Consider the following 19,011-nt stretch of genomic DNA (forward strand, 5'->3'; position numbering starts at 1 on the left):
GGCGCTGCCCTCACTTCTCCTTCCCCAGGAGCCTCGTTAACGGGACCTTCGCCGAAGTCAAGGACAGGATGTTCTCGCACTTGCCCTCCCTGCAGCTGCTGTAAGTACCGCGCTGGCCCCGCAGTGCCCTGCGCCGCACGGGCGCCGAGCTGGCGGGATGCTCAGGGAGACCGAGGCACACGTGTGCCGCGCGCGAGGGCAGCGTCACCCGCCGAGGACACGTGTGCGTCCTCCACGGGAGGACAGGACACGCGCCCTTCCTCGGCAGGAGGACAGGACATGCGCCGTTCCTCTGCGGATGGACGGGACATGTGCTGTTCCTCCGCGGGAGGATGGGACACGCGCTGTTCCTCGGCAGGAGGACGGGACACGCGCCGTTCCTCTGCGGATGGACGGGACACGTGCTGTTCCTCCACGGGAGGACAGGACACGCGCTGTTCCTCCACAGGAGGACAGGCTGCTTGTGGCGCTGCCAAGCGCTCATTCAAGGCGCAGGCACCTGAAGTTGGGCGCAGAGCTTACCTGCTCGTGCTACTCGTGCTGCTCCTGCTCCGGCGACACTCACGTTCGCCTTGGGCGCCCGGGAGCCCGAGCAGACACGGGACCAAGCGCCCGCGCGTGAAGCGCCTTGGTCTGTAAGCTAAAACGAGCCTCGGGCGGGAGGACTAAGGCCTGTGCAGGGTGACGTGCAGCAGCCTGCAGCACCCATGTCCCCTTTGGTTCCCACAGGCATGGGCTGCTTGCTTGTGGGGGCACCATCCCATGGGAAGCATGGGGAGAAGGGGCAGAGCCAGCGTAGGGGCTTTTTCCGCTTTAGCTGAGCACTGGGCAACACAGGCTGGGATTTGGGTGTTTGGGGGATGAGAGATTTGGGTGTTTGGGGTCTTGGAGACAGCCAACCAAGTCATTGGTTACCTCCATCCACCTCAGCTGTCCTGGGGTAGTGCATGGGGAAAGCGCCTCTGCCATTGCACTGGTGTGGTTTCTGATGTGAGAAACCTCTAACCTCCCGCAGGTAAAGAGCTTCCCCGAGGGAAGGAAGGCCGGTGGTCTCCAGTCCCTTTCCATGGAAGTATGGGTCAGGCCTGAGATTGGAGCATGGTCTTAGGATGTCTGCTCTGGCCTCCTTGGGGAAACATAGGATGTCCCCAGAGTGTTTGGGCATCAGCTAAGCCCAAAGCGAAGTTTTTGCTGGCACTCAGGCCGGTACAGTGCCCTGGGAGGACTTGACCCACCAGGAATGTGAGGAACATCAGACCTTTGTCATCTCGATGAATCCCAGAGTGGCCTGAGAGAACGCAAGGGTGGAAAATAGCAAATTAGGGAATTCTTTTAGATAGTGGTAGTAGGAAAAGTTGCAAAAGGTTGTTCATTTTCTTTAGATATACTGGGTTTCCAGCAAGAAAAGTTGGGTTCTTTTGGGAGGGAGTGGGGAAAGGCAGAAGCTGAGCTTCTACGTAGTAGTTCAGATGCGGGAACAAGGTAGGATTGTAGCCACCACCACCACCTTGGGCCCTGGTGGGTTTTTTTTTATTAGCATAATCGTTAAGCTTGCATGAGAAAAGGAATGATTAAGTTACAGAAGAAAAAAATGCTGATCCAAGCACTTCTATGCACCAGGAGTCTATCTGCTGTGGCAGCAGCCCTGGTAGAGCGGTGACGCAAGGATTTATTTTTCATTGCAGTCTTGAGTCTTTCTCAGATTTCTTTGAGATAATTTAAGGAGCATTTGTCTAGTATTAGTATAATAACCAGGATCACAGAGAAAGTTTGCATTTCATGTTCATTAGTCCTAAGTTAATTTTAGTAAAATGCCTAAAGCCCTACAAAAAGAGGATTAGTAAGTGACTACCGCACTGCGCTTCATACAACATACTCACTTGCAGCTGAAAATTTGGGTGAGATTGCATGGAAATGACTTCTGTTGAGTAGGTTTTGGTTTTCAGGCTAAGAAGCTGAGCAGTTTTCTGAAGGCGAGGTAGCAGTTTTTGCCTTTGAACATAAATATTGGACCTAGCTTACCTCTGTGCTTTGGTGGAGCAGAGAAGAGCTTTGCTGGCAGAAAAGGAGCTTAGCTGCTCTCTCTTGGGCCTCGTTGTCAAGGCTCCGATAGCAGCTGCTCCCACGTTTTGTCCCTAAAGATGCCGAGCCAGGCAAGGCAGCCCATGGAGCAGGGGTTTTTCCCACAGTATTTCACAGGTGCTGCAAGAACACGATGACATGAACTTGAGTCCCTAAGATTACTCTGGTTGTGGTCAGTGAACATGACTGGTGGAATCCAGGGTGTCGAGTTTTAATGTGCTTTCCTAACACCTGCTCTCCATTTTCAGCTTGCTGAACTCTAACTCCTTCACTGTTATCCGAGATGATGCCTTTGCTGGTCTCTTCCATCTAGAATACTTGTAAGTTTGGTATTTTATGATTCCCCTGTCCTTTATAAATCAAGATGTTTTGATAAGTTGCCTAGACTCCTGGGTAGGAGTAATAGTCCTTACTGTGATTACCAGGAGCATCGGAACGAGGGGATTTATATTCCATTTCTGTGCAAATGTCCTTTATGGTTGCCTACCATTTTTTCTTTTTTTAGAGGTTGCAGTGGATTTTTTAAAAATATGCCATGAGTGCAAGGTGGCTCTGAGTAATTACAGTGCACTGAATAAGTCCTGCTGAGCAAGAGCTTGTCCTGGATTTGCAGAACAGTGCCATCATGGTCAAGGAGTTTTGAGTCTCAGGAAAGAGTTGTTGAAACCTCTGCTGCCCATCGTCAGCCCGAAGAGGAGTTGCAGAGTGTCTGTCCTGCCCAGAGCCACCCTGGTCGCCAGACTGGTTCTCTTTCCCCACCTTTCCTCTCCACCTTCCCCTTTGTTCTGACACCCCATTGAATGCCTGTGGCATTTATCTTTATAGTATAAATAATTATGACTATATGAATATATAAACATATATTTCATATAATGTAAAATATTGTAATTATTTATATTCTTATTTATATTCTTATTTATATTCTTATTTATATTCTTATTTAAATTTATTTAACTTTCTTCTTCTTAGCTTACTTTGCTTCTTCATTGGTTTTTACATTACTTTCATTTCCCAATTTTTTTTTTTTAGGTCACCCTTTTTTCTTTTAAAAAAAAGTATTAGCCCTGGTCCCAGGTTGTCCTCACTTCATACTCCAAAGGACTGCCATTTCTCTGTGTTACCGGAAATGAGCTGGTATGTTTTGAAACTCTCAATGTGATCTGCAAAAGATTAATCTTTCCACCCATCTTTCCGTGCTGAAAGGTAACTGTGGAAAAGTCTGTCCTCTCTAGGAACAGCTATGTTCACAAAGCTGACTCTTGCTAAAGTCTTGCAGGAAACTAGGTGTTAAGATGGGGTATATCCAAGACTAATGCTCCATGAGGAGTAGCCAGCAATAGGATTAACAGACCGAGAAGAAGTGGCTTCTGTACACAGTATATGCAGAAATATGTGATTCAGCTACACCTAGATTTCTCAGCGTTTATCATTCACTAGCATTTATTAGCAGCAGTTATCTAATCATTCTTTTCTCATGTGTCTAACTGTAAAAACAGTAATTTGCAGAATGCTTGAAAAAGGAAAAAAAAACGCCAATATTCTGAGGTTGTTTCAGACGGACTTACTTCAGCTTTCAGGTGCTTGGGAGCCTCACATGGAGCTTGTTACAGTAGCTTGAGCTCTGCTGAGAGGCGCAGGGGTAACTGCAGCCAGAGCCATGTCTGCAAGAAAAACACCCTGCCCCTGCTCAGCTGATCACAGGGAAAATTTCTGCCCCTGACAGCTATTTGCAAACCAGAGAACAGAGCTAAGTCTGATCAAAACCTTGCAGTTCAATCTCCTTTGATTACAGCCAAACAAGTGCTCTCAGTTTATGGTTGTTGTCATTCTCCCTGCCAAAGCCACAAAGTACTTCCTCTTGCCAGCAGATTTGCCCTCAGCCTTTTGGGAGCCCACAGTGAGCAGCCTTATTTCTTTCTTGCCTTTCTTTTTCTTTTTTCCCTTTCCCCCTCCCCACACGGAGCAGGAATGCCGCTACAGCCGCAGGAGCCCGTGCCCCACAGCTATGGGTGCGTAGCTGTTCTGGGGAGAGTGGCAACCCAGTGCCACGTGAGCACAAGAAGCCGCTTTGTGCACTAAGCACAGACGCTGGGCGAGGAGCAGCCAGGCAGCGTCCACAGCAGAGCCCTTCAGCAGCACAGACCCCTTCAGCTGCACAGAGCCCTGCAGCAGCACAGACCCCCTTCAGCAGCACAGAGCCCTTCAGCAGCACAGACCCCCTTCAGCAGCACAGAGCCCTTCAGCAGCACAGACCCCCTTCAGCTGCACAGAGCCCTGCAGCAGCACAGACCCCCTTCAGCAGCACAGAGCCCTTCAGCAGCACAGACCCCCTTCAGCTGCACAGAGCCCTTCAGCAGCACAGACCCCCTTCAGCAGCACAGAGCCCTTCAGCTCCCACAACAGCAGCTGCAGGCACAGTACCACGGCTAGGGCAGTAAGAGCAGCACTCGGGGTACCCTGAAGATTAACTTCATCTCCTGCATCCCTGTGAGGGCTGCTGCCCACCTTGGCTCGCTCGAGGAGAGACCTGGGCTTATGGTGTTCTACCCTTGTTTCCCTGGAAGACAAACAGGGGTGCCTGGAAGGCAAACAAGGGAGACAGTTCCATCCCACAGAACTTTTTAAAGCCATTGTGTGGCTTTCTGCATCCAGGTACACCCGTGCCATGCAGTATCCTGGTGGTCACTGGGCAGCCTCGCCAGCCTGCTTGGCCAGGCTGATGGTGCCTCAGCTGCTCTGGGGACAAGATGCTCCAGCATCAGCTCTTTCTCTAAACACTGACATGCTGTTAGGCCTAGCAGCACCTTCCTACAATCTATAGGTGACCCAACTTATTTTCACAAAAGTCAGGGCTGTTACCTCTGTGTGTCCTGCAGGGCTGGTTCCACTGCTGCAGAGAAGTGGCATGTGGCAACATGGGGAAAAACAAGGCTTTTGGGCAGCAGTCCTGCCGTTTTCCACTCTTTGGGATATGTGGGATTCCAGAAGTCCACATCACTGCAGTGGCAGTGGCCTGGAAGCCTGCTGGCTATATTGCTGCACTGACACTGAACGCTCTGTGCAGTAGCCCAGGCACCCCCAGCACTGCCCGAGCATGAGCTGCCCTCAGCAGAGTCATCTGCAGCCCATAAAGCACTTGCACCTCTCTGCTGCCCTCTGATTTTAAAATTGGGCAGCTTGTGAACGGAAGGTAGGACTTCAGGTCCATCTAAAGTCCATGTCAGAAGCTTCTCTTCCCCAGGTCTCTTTCCTCACACACCAAACTGTATAGGAGGATTAAGTACTAGAGGAATAATGTTTTTTTGTTGTTTTGTTTTTGGTTTTTTTGTTCATTTTGTTTTTCTTCTGGTGGATCTTTCTGTCCTGTCCTCTCTCTTGTCCTGCCTCGTACCTGCATCCTTCCTTGTGTTTTAACAGAGGAAAGGGGAATAGGGAATGTGAGTGACTCCACTGAGACTCCCTCAGTTTCAAGTCTGAAGGGTTACCAGGAAACTGCTGATCTTGGAAGCCATAAGTTAAAACTACCATGATGCTAATAATAGTGTTAATTAAAATCTTTCTAAAGTACTTTTTTATTTTTTATTTTGTTTTATTTTTTTTTGCCTAGATTCATTGAAGGAAACAAAATTCAAACCATTTCAAGAAATGCATTTCGTGGCCTTCGAGACCTAACTCACCTGTAAGTTATTTAACACTGGGTAGAGCAATTTGTACTTGACCCAAACTCTTTGGTGCAGCTAAGTGGCTTTCATGCCACATTTCCCTCTATCTGTTTTTGTCAGCTACCTCAAAGTGTTGGTAATGTGTTTTCCACAAATGTAAAATTACAGTTGTGTGTAGAAAGTGTTCTTTAAAAACTCCTGCTCCAGCAGCACTGCAGCATGTGTAGGTGCCCATGCACAGTTATGTTAGGACATAAGTGCAGCCCTCACCTGTGGATGCTGCCTCTGATACCACCTTGGTGTTGTAGGCTTGGGATTAACACTCCTGCTTCTTGTCAGCACATGCAGTGATTTCTGTACATGTCACAAAGATTTTTTCCAGGTAGAATATATGTTTTTCTCTTTATTTTTTCTTTTACGTCACCTTTGTTTCAAAGCAATCACCATTCCCAAATGAGAATAATTAATCTGTGCATGTTCCTAGTAGGTGTGATCACTGTTAGTAGTTGTGCGATATCAGCCAATTAACATTATGTAAGTAAAGTTATACTTAGTAAGGGTCAAGATAACAATGATACTAAGTGCTAACTTTCTTCTGTAGTTCTTTGGCCAATAACCATCTTAAAGCTCTGCCAAGGGATGTCTTCAGTGACTTAGATTCTTTAATTGAACTGTAAGTAATGAAATCTTTCTATTGACTGCCTGTTGTTGTGATTCTATTACTCAGAGTTATAAGTTCTCTTTATTTTCATGTGATGCTGTATCTAATATCCACACCGAAAATAAATATGCGTTTTGTTATTCTATCTTTTTTCATTTTGAAGTAATTTACTTGGTAGACTCTCCTAAAATAACTGCTGTTTCTTAAATCACCGTTATTTTTCATGATATTGCACACAGTTTGCATTATTGTACTTTTTCTGATCTTGCACATCAATTTTGTTTAGCAAAAGAGAGGCTAAATTTTATGATTACAATTTTTCATACCATTTTCTCCTGTTATTTTTTAGAGTATTCCCTGAGACTATTTTAGCAAAAGTCATTAATTTATTTTTTTTATATATATGTATTTCTTTTGGTGCAATTGTGCAGTGGGTAGCACATTGCTGACTTACTGTCAGCGTTTTCTTGTACAACTAAGCAGCAAGTCAGCTTCCCCTATTTTTGGCCTGGCTCTCCGAAATAGCAAAGTATGATTGTAAGCCATAAGGATTGTCAAGGGATTGAAGAGCAGGTACAGTATTTGGAACCTTCCATACATTGGTGGGAGGATATTATACTGACTGGACTTCACATTAGCAGTGACTCATTAAAAATATAAGCCCCCCATTATTATTTCAAATATCTTTGTATTTTAATGCAACACTGAAATTGTACTGGCGAGTCTGCTCTGTCAGCCCGTGCTGCTGGAGTGGTTTATTGCAGCAGTGGGATTTATCTCTGTCATCATCAGCAGCAAACCACACTGTGAGCAGTTGTTATGCCCTACACCTTTGAAAACTTGCAGATATAAGTGACTTTATACATGAATCACAGTTGTCTGTGCTTAAGATTGTACATAGGCTTACTTCCCAGCTTGAAACACTTTTCCAAGGGCAATATTTGAGTGGAGGAGGCGTGTACATACTAAGATCAGGCTCAAATATGAATTCTTTCCTGTTCTCTACTCAAAACTACATGAGATATTTTTAAATTCAGTATATTGAGGTGCCAACAGTTATATAGTATTCATATTGTTATCAACCTTTTCAAATATGTTTATTTCTGTATTTTTTTAGAGATTTAAGGGGAAATAAATTTGAGTGTGACTGCAAAGCCAAGTGGCTGTTTTTGTGGTTAAAGATGACAAATTCCACTGTTTCTGATGTCCTGTGTATTGGTCCAGCAGAATATCAGGATAAGAAGTTAAACGATGTGACAAGTTTTGATTATGAATGCACCACTACAGGTATTAAGAATGTGTATTTTTGAGTACTCTGAATATGGTTAAATATTAGAAGTTTAGTCTATATCTATTTTGTTTCTACAAGCATGATCTTGAGGGAGGGAAGGGGTGAAAGGTGTGTATATACAAAGCACTTTAGACTCACAGAACAGGCATCAAGTGAGAAAATTACATTTTAAAGCCAAAGCAAGTAGAGTTTTTATTTGGACTAAGTAGTAATGGGAGAAGAACTCTGACTGTTCCTATTCCAAAAGACTTGATTATGACTCACTTTGTGTCTTAATTTTCCTCACAGAATGTTTTCTGTTGTCTGGAATAAAGCCATGTAGTTATTTCGGATGAGCTTCCCCAAATCTCTGTATTTCACAGACAGCAATGAAAAGAAGTTCAGATAATGGGGCTATATCAGCTATCTCTATTCAGGAGGCCACAATTTAATAACATCAAACGTGGCAGCAATACTGCCAGCACTTCTTTATGGAACTCCATTACACTGGAGAGAAATTTCGAATAATATTCCAACTAGTGACTTGCTTAGTGTCTTGATTGCTATTTTGGGTAATGTAAAGCATGCTGAAGGGAATGGAGAAAAACTTGCATGTGTTTATGCTTTAATTTTATGACCAAATATAACAGCAGCTACCTATATGCAAATGTAGCTATATCACAGAACTGAGAATATCAGCTGCTATAGTATTGTTTTTCATGTATCTGATGAGAACACATTGCCTTTATTTTCCATACAGTAATTTCAGAGACATTCAAATCCTCATCTGTCATCAAGTCAGTCATCAAGAATGAGATAAGAAATAACAGAAAAGTTTATTATTAGTTTTGCAAGGTAAAGTTTTAAGACAAAGTGTAAAAGGTAACCCAAGGGCGGTACGTGAAAGGGGAAGAGAATGAACTCAGAGTTCGAAAACATGTTAGAAAAGCATTGGAGGTAAGAGGTGGTAATCTGCTGCCTAGAAGGGTGCAGATTAATTGGGCAGAGAGGAACTTCATGAGGTTCAATAAGGACAAGTGCAGGGTCCTGCACCTGTGGAGGAATAACCCCAGGCATCAGTACAGAATAGGGCTTGACCTGCTGGAGAGCAGCTCCACGGAGAGGGACCTGGGAGTCCTGGTGGACACCAAGTTAGCCATGAGTCAGCAGTGCCCTCATGGCCAAGAAGGCCAATGGGCTTCTGGCTGCATCAGGAGCAGTGTTGCCAGCAGGTCAAGGGAGGGGATCCAGCCCCTCTCCTCAGCTCTGGTGAGGCCGCACCTGGAGTATTGGGGGCAGTTCTGGGCTCCCCAGTATAAGAGGAACGTGGAGCTTCTAGAGAGAGTCCAGTGGAGAGCAACAAAAATGATTAAGGAACTGGAACATCTCTCGTATGATGTTTCTTCTCGTATGAGGAGAAACTGAGTGAGTTAGGTCTGTGTAGCTTGGAGAAGGTTGAGAGGGGATCTGATCTATATATATATAAGTACCTGAAGGGTGAATGTAGGGAGGAAAAGGCCAAACTCTTCTCAGCGGTGGCCAGTGACAGGACAAGGGGAAATGGGTACAAGTTGAAACACAGGAAGTTCCATCTCCAGGTGAGGAAGAACTTCTTTACTATGAGCGTGGCAGAGCCCTGGCACAGGCTGCCCAAGGAGGCTGTGGAGTCTCCTTCTCTGGAGGTCTTCCAAACCCACCTGGATGCCGCCCTGTGCTCTGGGTGTCCCTGCTGAAGCAGGGGGGGTTGGACTAGATAATCTCTAGAGGTCCCTTCCAACCTCAGCCATTCTGTGATTCTGTGAATTCACAGATGCCATTCACCTCTCCCCAAAGTGGTGCAGAACTGCTCAGAAGTTCCAAAAACGATATTTATTTCAGTGTTCAGTCTGTATTAGGCTTGGTGCTTTTTTTTTTTTCCCCCCTCAGTATTTTAAATGTATTTAGATTTTCTGTGAGTGGATCTCTTGTTATTGCATCTGTAGTCACATTTTATGATTTATCACTTACTTTCTTACTCTCTGCCTGCCCTGGTGTTAGTTCTCTCCAGTCCTGCAATTTTCCCAGTGAAAATGAAGATAAATTCCTTGTTTTCACACTGGCATTTCTGAATCAAGCCCTTGGTCTATTTATGGTAGTCACCCAAGGCAAGGAGCCTGTCATTTCTGTTGCAGCTGTGGCGTCTGCTATATTTGCTCAGTTGTAGGGGTCTATCTTTACTCTGCAGAAGTCTGTCTCCTCAAGGGCAGAGCTTTCAAGCATGCGTAGGTGTCAGGTTCCTCATTTGAAAGCATTTATTTTATAATGGACCAAAATGAAGGATTCGAGTGAGGACTTAATTAACATTTCACCAAAATTCCTGGATGCTCGGGCCCTTCTGAAGCAGGAATGAGTGGCGAAACATGCAGCGAATGAAGCTGAATACAGAGGCATAGCTGGTCCTGCAAAGAAGTTTCACCTTAGTGGAAGGCTCATTTCCTTTTCTGTACAACTGTATCTGTTATAAAACCCCAGGTCTTCTGCCACATTCTAGATTGAAGCATGTTATAAACGTTTTTCCTGTGTCAACTCTGCAGTATTGATTTTTATTTTTTATTTTTTATTTTTTTTTAACTGAAAATTAATGACCTTTCCCAGCTGTCAAGTACAAATCCCAAATTCAGGGTCAAGTTTACCCACCCAAATTCAGGGTCAAGTTTACCCATTCTGCCCCACACAGGCTGTAAGCTGACTACTGACTTAGCACAAGGCCAGTTTCAGAACTAAGTTTACAAAGACACTTGGTTTTTGAGAAGGAATCTTACGCTTGGGAGTTAGATTCTTAATAGATTGCTTCAAGTCCTTGGTTTTAGAATCTCAGACACATTTTCCACCAGATAGTAACTTGCAGGTTGGTCATATTTTATGCTTAAACTGCTTTACAGTGTCCCATAAAATGTTATGTTAACTGAGTTTTTGATTACACCGCTTTGTCTACGGCATAGCCAAAATGGGGTTGTCCCCAGGCAAACTTCAGATATAATTTCACTTTCTGCCTGGTTTAGCATAACACAAATTGCAAGTGATGAAATTTGCATGTCTTTAACAAGTTATTGGACTTGAGTTGGAAGTTGTTGCCTCTCAGCTTGAAAGTGATTGTAGCGAGGCCATTTCACTTGATGGGAAAGCAACTTCCAGCTGAGGGGAAAGAGGCTTCTCCCTCAGCGGCATGTGACTGTGTGAACATATCTTGAATTCACTGATATCAGCCAAAACAGGTGCAAAATCGGAATTCTGGCACTATTTGCCTATCTTGATCTTCTTGGAAGATGTTTTTCCAGAGTACAGTTTCTGATGCCTGAGATAGGAGACTCTTTCCTGTCGGGTGCATGCCTGACACGTGAGCACTGGCAATTCCATGTTACACACAATCCAGACTATCCCATTGAAAAGATTTTCAGTGTTGATGGTTGTAATCACCAATCACTTGTTTTGTGTTCCCAGCCAGGAAGTATCCTAACTGTTCTCAATGTGTGTTTCTAGATTTTGTTGTTCACCAGGTTTTGCCCTACCACTCAGTGTCCGTGGATACATTCAACTCTAAGAACGATGTGTTCGTAGCCATTGCACAGCCCAGCATGGAAAATTGCATGGTCCTGGAGTGGGATCACATTGAAATGAATTTCAGGAGTTATGACAATATCACAGGTATATGAACATTGAGATTCCAGTTACTGGCGTTTCAGAAGGAGAAATTGTGAAGAGGAAATTCATAGGTGGGAACCTGTTGATCCTTTCTGTCCTGAATCTCTGAAATGAGCAGTTCAAAGCACATAAGATTTGGACAAGATTGATTTTATAGAGTAGTTCTTTGTAGCACCTATGCTTTTACCCTCACTACAGCACACAAACTAGTTTTTTTCTTGTCTGTGTGAGAGTTTTGGTCTTGCTGACAGGTCTGAAGGCACAAACACTTTCTATGCATGTCATGCTGTGGCCCAGCTTCGACACCACCTATATTATGCTGTACATTAAAGAACACTTAAAGAAACTGTTAATATTGCCCAAATACCTTCAAACCCAAATGTGTGTGGAAAGAAATAGATGAAGAGAGTCCCTCTAGGGTCAGTAAAGCTTGTCCCACAGCTGAAATGTTTAAGCTGTGACTGTTACCTAAGCAGGTGTACTATAAAGTATCCAGGTTTACATTGCATTTACAAAAGTGCTCAGTTTTCATCCTGAGTAGATCCCTTACCACACCAGTGCCCATGTGGATACCAGGTGACTTTCTAATGCACTGAACTGTGCTGTCCCGAGCTCACATTTCTTGTGCTGCACAAAGCTCAGTCAGTCCGGACTGTGTCTGCAGACAGCAGGGACAGTCTTTAGAGCTATCACACACTGTCAGGCTTCCCAGCGACCTCAAGCCATTAGTTCTGAAGACTTTGGAGCTAAATTTATCCATGAAGCATCCTTTCCTCCTGTTGCTTGTTATGTGTGATGGATTACTTCCTACCTTGCTGTCTTGCTACCAAAGAGCATAGTGTGTCTTCAGCAGCTGCTCCGGGGAGTTCACAAAGCCAACCAGCAGCTACTTCCTCAGATCAGCTTTGTGTCACTTCTGAAAGTTTACAGGGTGCTGCCTCCCTGCCAGGAGGTTTTGGAAATGGAAAATTTTGTATTTTAGGTTCCATTACATGTTGGTAGATGCCAGTGGATGTAAAGAGATGAACTGAAGAGAACCAGCAGAAAGCTCTATAGAACTATGGAAATGATTTGAGAGCTTAGGTCATTTGCAAAGTTGGGCAAGACAGCTGGTGAAATAGTTCATTTGTGTGAGTTTGTCTTCCAGACATATTTCACCTTCATCTGAACGGCATGATAAGGAGACACTTCCACTCAGGGCTTGTGTCTGCTCCTTTGCACACCCAGTGCGTGCGCCAAGACTCAGTTTCTCAAATGACACACCTGGGTTTTTGGAAGGCCGGAGCTTAAGCTCTGGACTCCAGATATAAGTGACCTAGACACTTCTGTCCAAGTGCACAAAGGTAGGAGCCTTCTCCAGAGCCTGAAGAGCATTTTGGAGAGCTCAGGATCCAGCTACACACTCCATGGAGAGTTGTATTAGTAACTGTATGTTTGGCCTTCAGATATCCAAATTTTGCTCTTTACAGCATGGAGAAATGGACCTGAACCAGTTGTCAAGATGGCCTTTTTAGTCACTATGCAGAGAAATAGGCATTCTTGCCCTCTCTCTGCAATAGACAGATAGTCAGATTAATTCTTTTCTAGAAGCTTTTTTTTTTTTTTAAGACTAGATGAGGCCAGATGGGACTTGGATGGTCAGCTCAAGAGGAATTCCTCTTTTCTTGCCATAGGTGCTTTCATAAATTGTCTGATTATTACCCTTTTAGATGAGGATCTTGTGTAGCTTGTCAAAATGGACCTTAACCTGATCTGGTCTTGTTTGGCAGCTGCATTATTCCTTAATACTTGAAGTTGAATGTAAATCTGGAATATCAGGAATACTTGGAAAATTTTAAAAGAAACAACAAAGTTAAGTTCATCTGTTGATCTTGCTGTCAGATGCTGTATCCAAAGGATATATCAATATTTCCATTTACAATAATGAAAATGAGGGTCTGCCTTCTTGGAGCAAAAACCAAAAACAGGAAACGCAGATATTCCAAGAGTAAGAGAATTGCAAATTCCTGTCAAGTCATGAAATAACAACTCTTGCTATTTTGTAGTGGTAAAACCTGTCTCAGATATTTATTTTGGATATTAAGGAGCAGGTGCTCAAACAGAGAAAGAAAAAGTATTCTGGATAGAAAGAAGCAAGTGTTTCAAGGTGCATCAAACTTGCACACCTCAAGGAGTGTGATTGTTCCAACATCTGAAGTCATCTTTCCAGTTGCTGGGCAGAAAACAAAAAAGACATGTGTGATACAGCATGAAAAGACGTTCTGGTGGTGTGCACTAAAAGACAGAAAGGATTATGAGATGGTGAAGGTTCAAAAAGGGGATGGGAATGGGGTGATTTTACAAATCTCTGTATTCTAAGTATGTTGCTTCGCACTGTGCTAATATATGTGCTTTTTTCCCTTGGGCCATAGGTCAGTCCATAGTGGGATGTAAAGCCATTCTTGTTGGTGACCAAGTCTTTGTGGTGGTGGCACAGCTCTTTGGTGGCTCACACATTTACAAGTATGACGAAAGCTGGACAAAGTTTGTTAAATTCCAGGATATCGAAGTGTCTCGCATTTCCAAGCCAAATGACATAGAGCTTTTTGAGATAGACAGCGAGATGTTTTTTGTTATTGCAGATAGCTCGAAGGCAGGCTTGTCAACAGTGTACAAGTGGAATAACAAAGGTTTCTACTCCTACCAGTCACTTCACGAGTGGTTCAGGGACACTGATGCCGAGTTTCTGGATATAGATGGGAAGTCGCATTTAATCCTCTCTAGCCGCTCACAGGTTCCCATCATACTCCAGTGGAACAAAGTTTCAAAGAAGTTTGTCCCACACGGTGAAATCCCCAACATGGAGGACGTGTTGGCTGTGAAGAGTTTTAGGATGGAAAGCAACCTGTTCATCACCCTCACGAGGTTCATTGGCGACTCCAGAGTCATGAAATGGAATAGCAAACAGTTTGTGGAGATCCAGGCTCTTCCGTCCCGCGGAGCCATGATACTGCAGCCTTTCTCCTTCAAGAGGAATCACTACCTGGCCTTGGGAAGTGACTATACCTTCTCCCAGATATACCAGTGGGACGGTGAGAAGAAGCTCTTCAGGTTGTTCAAAGAAATCTACGTGCAGGCACCACGTTCATTCACAGCCGTGTCAACGGATCGACGAGATTTTTTCTTTGCTTCTAGTTTTAAAGGAAACACACAAATATTTGAACATATCATCATTGACCTGAGTTTATGAGAAGCTGCTGGAGTGAAATGCATTTAGAATGGCATTTATACACAAGCAAAACAGAGAGACCTGTCCAAAAATAGGGGGCACCTGTGGATTGCGACAGCATTTTGCGGACTTTTGAAACTTGCCTATTAATCAGGGATTGCATCTACTTGGTTGCTGCATGTCATGTCCATTTTAGCCTTTTTCAAGAACATGTTACAATCTGCAGTCGTTCAGAGGAGAATGCTATGCATTAGGATTAATTTTGACATTGGTCTGCATTTTACCCCGAAAACTGCCTTAAATTGGTTATGTTATTAAACAAACAAACAAAAAACAGAGAGGAAACCATGCATAGAAAGGTCTCAGTTCCTCAACTAACATCTCAGTAGTGCTATTTAAGATGGGAGGCAGTTGTACATAGTTGCTGATGAGCTGTAAAAGTGAACAGCAGCTTTCCAAAATGCACTTCTTGCTTAGTTCTTGAGGAATGTCTTCAAAATCTTTGTGGTTTATAATAAGCCTAAGGCATCACTTTAATTCATTGCAGATCAAAAGGAAAGCCATAATCCACTGCTATTTTTCTTCCCTTAATCGGTATTTATTTCAGTAACAGATTGTGTATTGCAAATAGCCCAGACCACAAGTGCTGGGTAGCCAGGAAAAGAAGGGTCTGTCACTTCTGGATGGTGGCATCTTAACAGTGTTGGGTTAATACTGTGAAAGTGACAGAGAGCTGCTTGGTGGCATGAGGGAATCAAGTGCAAGCTCAGCCCAATTCATAAAGTATTAATAACTTTTCCATAAATACACCTCATCTGGCCTTCAGCCACAGTCTTCCTGATGATTCCAGGTAGCTTCTGGGGTATTTTAAGAAGCAAGAAATCTGTCGTGCTTTTCTAGAAAGCACAGCTTAAATTTAGTTTGAACGATACATCTGTGTCACACATCCTCTGAGCTGGAGCTCTTCTGCACACGGGGAGCTCATTATTCTCCAGCATTCCCGCTCCCGTGCAGCCCCAAGCCGTGAATGCAGGCACAGGTCATCACAAGCTGTGTTTGGGGAATTCTCCTGTCTGAGATCCAAGTGCTACTTTGGTGGCACCAAATCTTTTGAAACCAAGGCACCTGGAGCCGTTTCAAGGGACGCCTAACCCTGTTTCAAAATAGGAATTTTCCTCTTGATCATTCCAGGCTTTTGCCATGATGCTGGACAAAAAGTCAGATTGAACAGCAGGATGTGAACAGACCACGCTATATTGGGTACTCTAAAAATATCTCGGGTGGCTCCAGATAGAGACGCTCCCTCATCCTCAGCAGGGCGCTCCGGGCATGGACAGAGCCTGTGCCAGGCTGTCTGCGCCTGAATCCAAAAGAAGCTGCCGCTCAGCGCTGCCTTTTGTTTCACCCCACACTATGTGTTGTTAAACTTCCCTCCCGATGAGCCTGCTATGCCGTGAGCCTGTCCCTGCTGCGCTCCGGTCCCGGGAACAACAGGGCTTTGCGCAAGGCGGGCAGAGCGCGTGGCACTCTCCTCTGCTTGCTGTCCTGTGACGGAGGCCGTCGCGGCCTCTTGTGCGGCCCCAGCCTCGCTCTTTGCCTTGGACCTGCAGACACCTGCCCCGTTGCCACAAACAGAGATGCCCCTCACAGGCTTTGTGACATCCAGGAGGCAGATGGTGCCTCGGAAGCGGGGGATGCTCCCATGAGGAGCCATAAACTCCCAGTGACCCAGAAAATCCCCGTCTTCACCAAATTTGTCCAGGTGCTATGAAATAAAATCATTCCTGTCCCAACAGATATAACTCATTAAGCTGTGTTTTTAAACTCCATGTTAACTTTTGTCCCGTGTAGGTGCCCGCCGGGTTTGTTTCTGGCTGCGTGGAGCCACTGCGGCACCCCGAGGCCTCGGGCACGGCCCCTGGAGATGCCCGCGGCGGCAGCATCCACAGTAGCTCTCCCAGGATTAAGCGAAGCCGTCCCGCAGAGCTGAGGTAGAGCTAGCACGGCTGACTGTGAATCCCAGAGCTGAGGTAGGGCTAGCACCGCTGACCATGAATGCAGTTTCTTACTGTCTCCTCAGTTTGCTTTTCAGAGCCTGACCACGCACAGCGGGCAGAGCTGGCGAGCAGTGTCTTTAGCCTGTGTTATGGGTTGGCTTCTCGCTGCCCTCTACCCACTGTGCATGCCCAGCTCTGCCCAGGAGGGGCCTTTCTCAGCGTGCTGGCCCCTCCTTTTGAGACTCACTGCTCATACCCCAGCTCAGCGGGGGGCCTAAGTCCAAAAAGCTGGTTTAAAGAAGCTAGATTTTATTTCTGATGAGAAGGAAGACAAGGGGAGGGCACAAAGGGCTTTTGTATCTAGTAGCAAACGTGCACTATCCAAGAGCCAAGGGGCTTTGAGACTTGGCTATCAAATAGAATGAAATTAAAACAGTCTCTGCAGAGATGGGCTTAATAACCGGGATGAAGTGATCGCTGGTAGCGCAGCTCATCCACATGGGATCAGGATGGATTTTGCAGACCTGTCAGACCCGGGAGCGGCCGCTCTTGGCCAAGTTAGTGCCAGGACCAGCCTGGGATCAAAGCAGCAGAGGGACCAGCCGGTGAAGAGAAGGGGTTGCAAGGTGTTCTGCAGAAGTGAATGAGGCAGCATCTCAACAGGAGCCATGTTCTGCTCTGCTCCCAGGGAAGAGCTCCAGATCACAGCCAGAATAACAGCCGCTACGAAGCGCCTAAATTACTCTTTCTTTCTGCCTTGTCAAATGCAACAATAGTGTTGTCTCCCTGGCCTGTATCCTGTAATATACGTTGTTTTGGGTAGTAAATAAACTATGCATAGCCATAATTTACTGCGCCTGTCAGAACACCAGGCAGAAGTACAGGACACTGAGAATGGATAACAGAACATGCCCCTTGGTAATTTTTAATGCATTTTCCAATACATACAATGATATCAAGAGCAGTAGTTTATATAAAGTACATTTAATATGGTACGGTAGCTACATGGGGAGCGTTTAAAGGCTGTACATACATTTAGCTTTTTTTAGTGAGGAGGAGACGATGCCCTCCATGCTACTGACACGCGTGTGTACTCTTTCAGCATACGAATAAACGGTAGTAAATGAGGCTCTGCGCGGTGCCTGTGCGTGTTACTGAATCTGCCCTGCGACGCCGGCGTCGCTGCCGGGACTGGGGGGTGCCGGGGCTTCCCGGGAGCGGAGGTGGCTCAGGCCTGGGAGCTCCCTTCACGCTAGCTGGAAGGTGGCCCATTATTTCCTGCTCCTGGCATGTACCACAGGAACACGAGCTAGGCCCGGGCGGTGCTGAGCGCATCCATGGCTCGCCTGGAGGGTGGTCGCGTTGACCAGAGGGGCCGGAGGGCCCCGTGCAGACTCGCTGTGGCACCCGTGGCAGCTTCGTAACCGGGAGCTCCCCAACTGCAGCCACGGCCCGTGCTCTGCATGAACACCCAGCTCTGTGGGCCGCCCAGAGCAGGACAGGAGGGATGTGGAGCTTCTGGAGAGCAACAGAGCAGAGAGCAACAACGATCATTAAGGGACTGGAGCATCTCTGCGTTGGGAAACACTGAGTGAGTTGGGCCTGCTGGTTTCTGGCCGGGTCCCGGCGCCTCCCGGCTCCTGCTGCTCCCTCGCTTTCCTCCTGCCCCCTCTAGCGTTGCCGGGCGTGAAACGCAGCTCCCGGCTCCTGCCAAATCCCTTTGTTTTCTTCCTTTTTCTTCACCAAGAGCTACGGAACCGGGAGACCTTCCTTCTCAAACAGTCAGTAGTTAAGTGGGCTTCTCAAATGCAGAGGGGATGAGAACCAAACCTTAAAATAACTCAGCGGACTTTCAGATCTCTCCTGTGGACTCTTAAGGTTGTCTAAATTTTACTGGATCATTGACGTTTATTCTGAAATCATGAGATTAAATATATCAACAGTGAACAAATTTTATTTAAAGCAAGACTTGAACAAGCTACTCCCTAATACAAGGAATAATTCTTTTTGTTTCCTTCTCTTTCTTCAAAAATAGCAAAATTGCCCGTAACTAATTACAGGCTTATGCCATCAAAGGCATCTCTGACATACCGTAATGGGATGCAATTGCTCAGGGATCATTGCTTCCCTTTTGGGTATCCCACCTTCTTATGAGTCAGCTGCCTTCGTGCTGTGGTTCATTGAAACTACATCGTGGTTCAAACAGCGCCGTTCCCCGCTATTTCTGTGCCCTTGCCAGTTCACTTCTTCCCCATGCTTCACCACCTTTCTCAGCTCTTCCTCTGGAAGTTTCTATTCCTATTCCCCCTTGAAAGTCACGGCGAGACGCGAAGGGAACAATGTTCCCAAGAGAAGGGTCCCCCGCAGAGTGCAGGGCAGGACAGCCCAGAGCCCCTCTGAGTGCCGAAGCCCAAGGAGACTGCGTGGGGAGCAGCAGGACGCGGCCCCAC

General features: G+C 45.7%; 1 protein-coding gene across 1 annotated transcript; it reads left to right on the forward strand.

Moving 5' to 3' along the window:
• Positions 1-34: 34 nt before the first annotated feature.
• LGI2 (leucine rich repeat LGI family member 2) lies at positions 35-16,676 on the forward strand. The gene is made up of 7 exons (XM_026037703.1): positions 35-100; positions 2,331-2,402; positions 5,690-5,761; positions 6,346-6,417; positions 7,523-7,692; positions 11,195-11,359; positions 13,768-16,676. The coding sequence occupies exons 1-7, from the start codon at positions 69-71 to the stop codon at positions 14,583-14,585; spliced, it is 1,401 nt and encodes a 466-aa protein (XP_025893488.1). The 5' UTR covers positions 35-68; the 3' UTR covers positions 14,586-16,676.
• The last annotated feature ends 2,335 nt before the right edge of the window (positions 16,677-19,011 follow it).

This window comes from Nothoprocta perdicaria, unplaced genomic scaffold, assembly GCF_003342845.1.
Source record: "Nothoprocta perdicaria isolate Ctin4 unplaced genomic scaffold, notPer1 scaffold_2, whole genome shotgun sequence".
In the NCBI taxonomy this organism is placed as follows: Eukaryota; Metazoa; Chordata; class Aves; order Tinamiformes; family Tinamidae; genus Nothoprocta; species Nothoprocta perdicaria.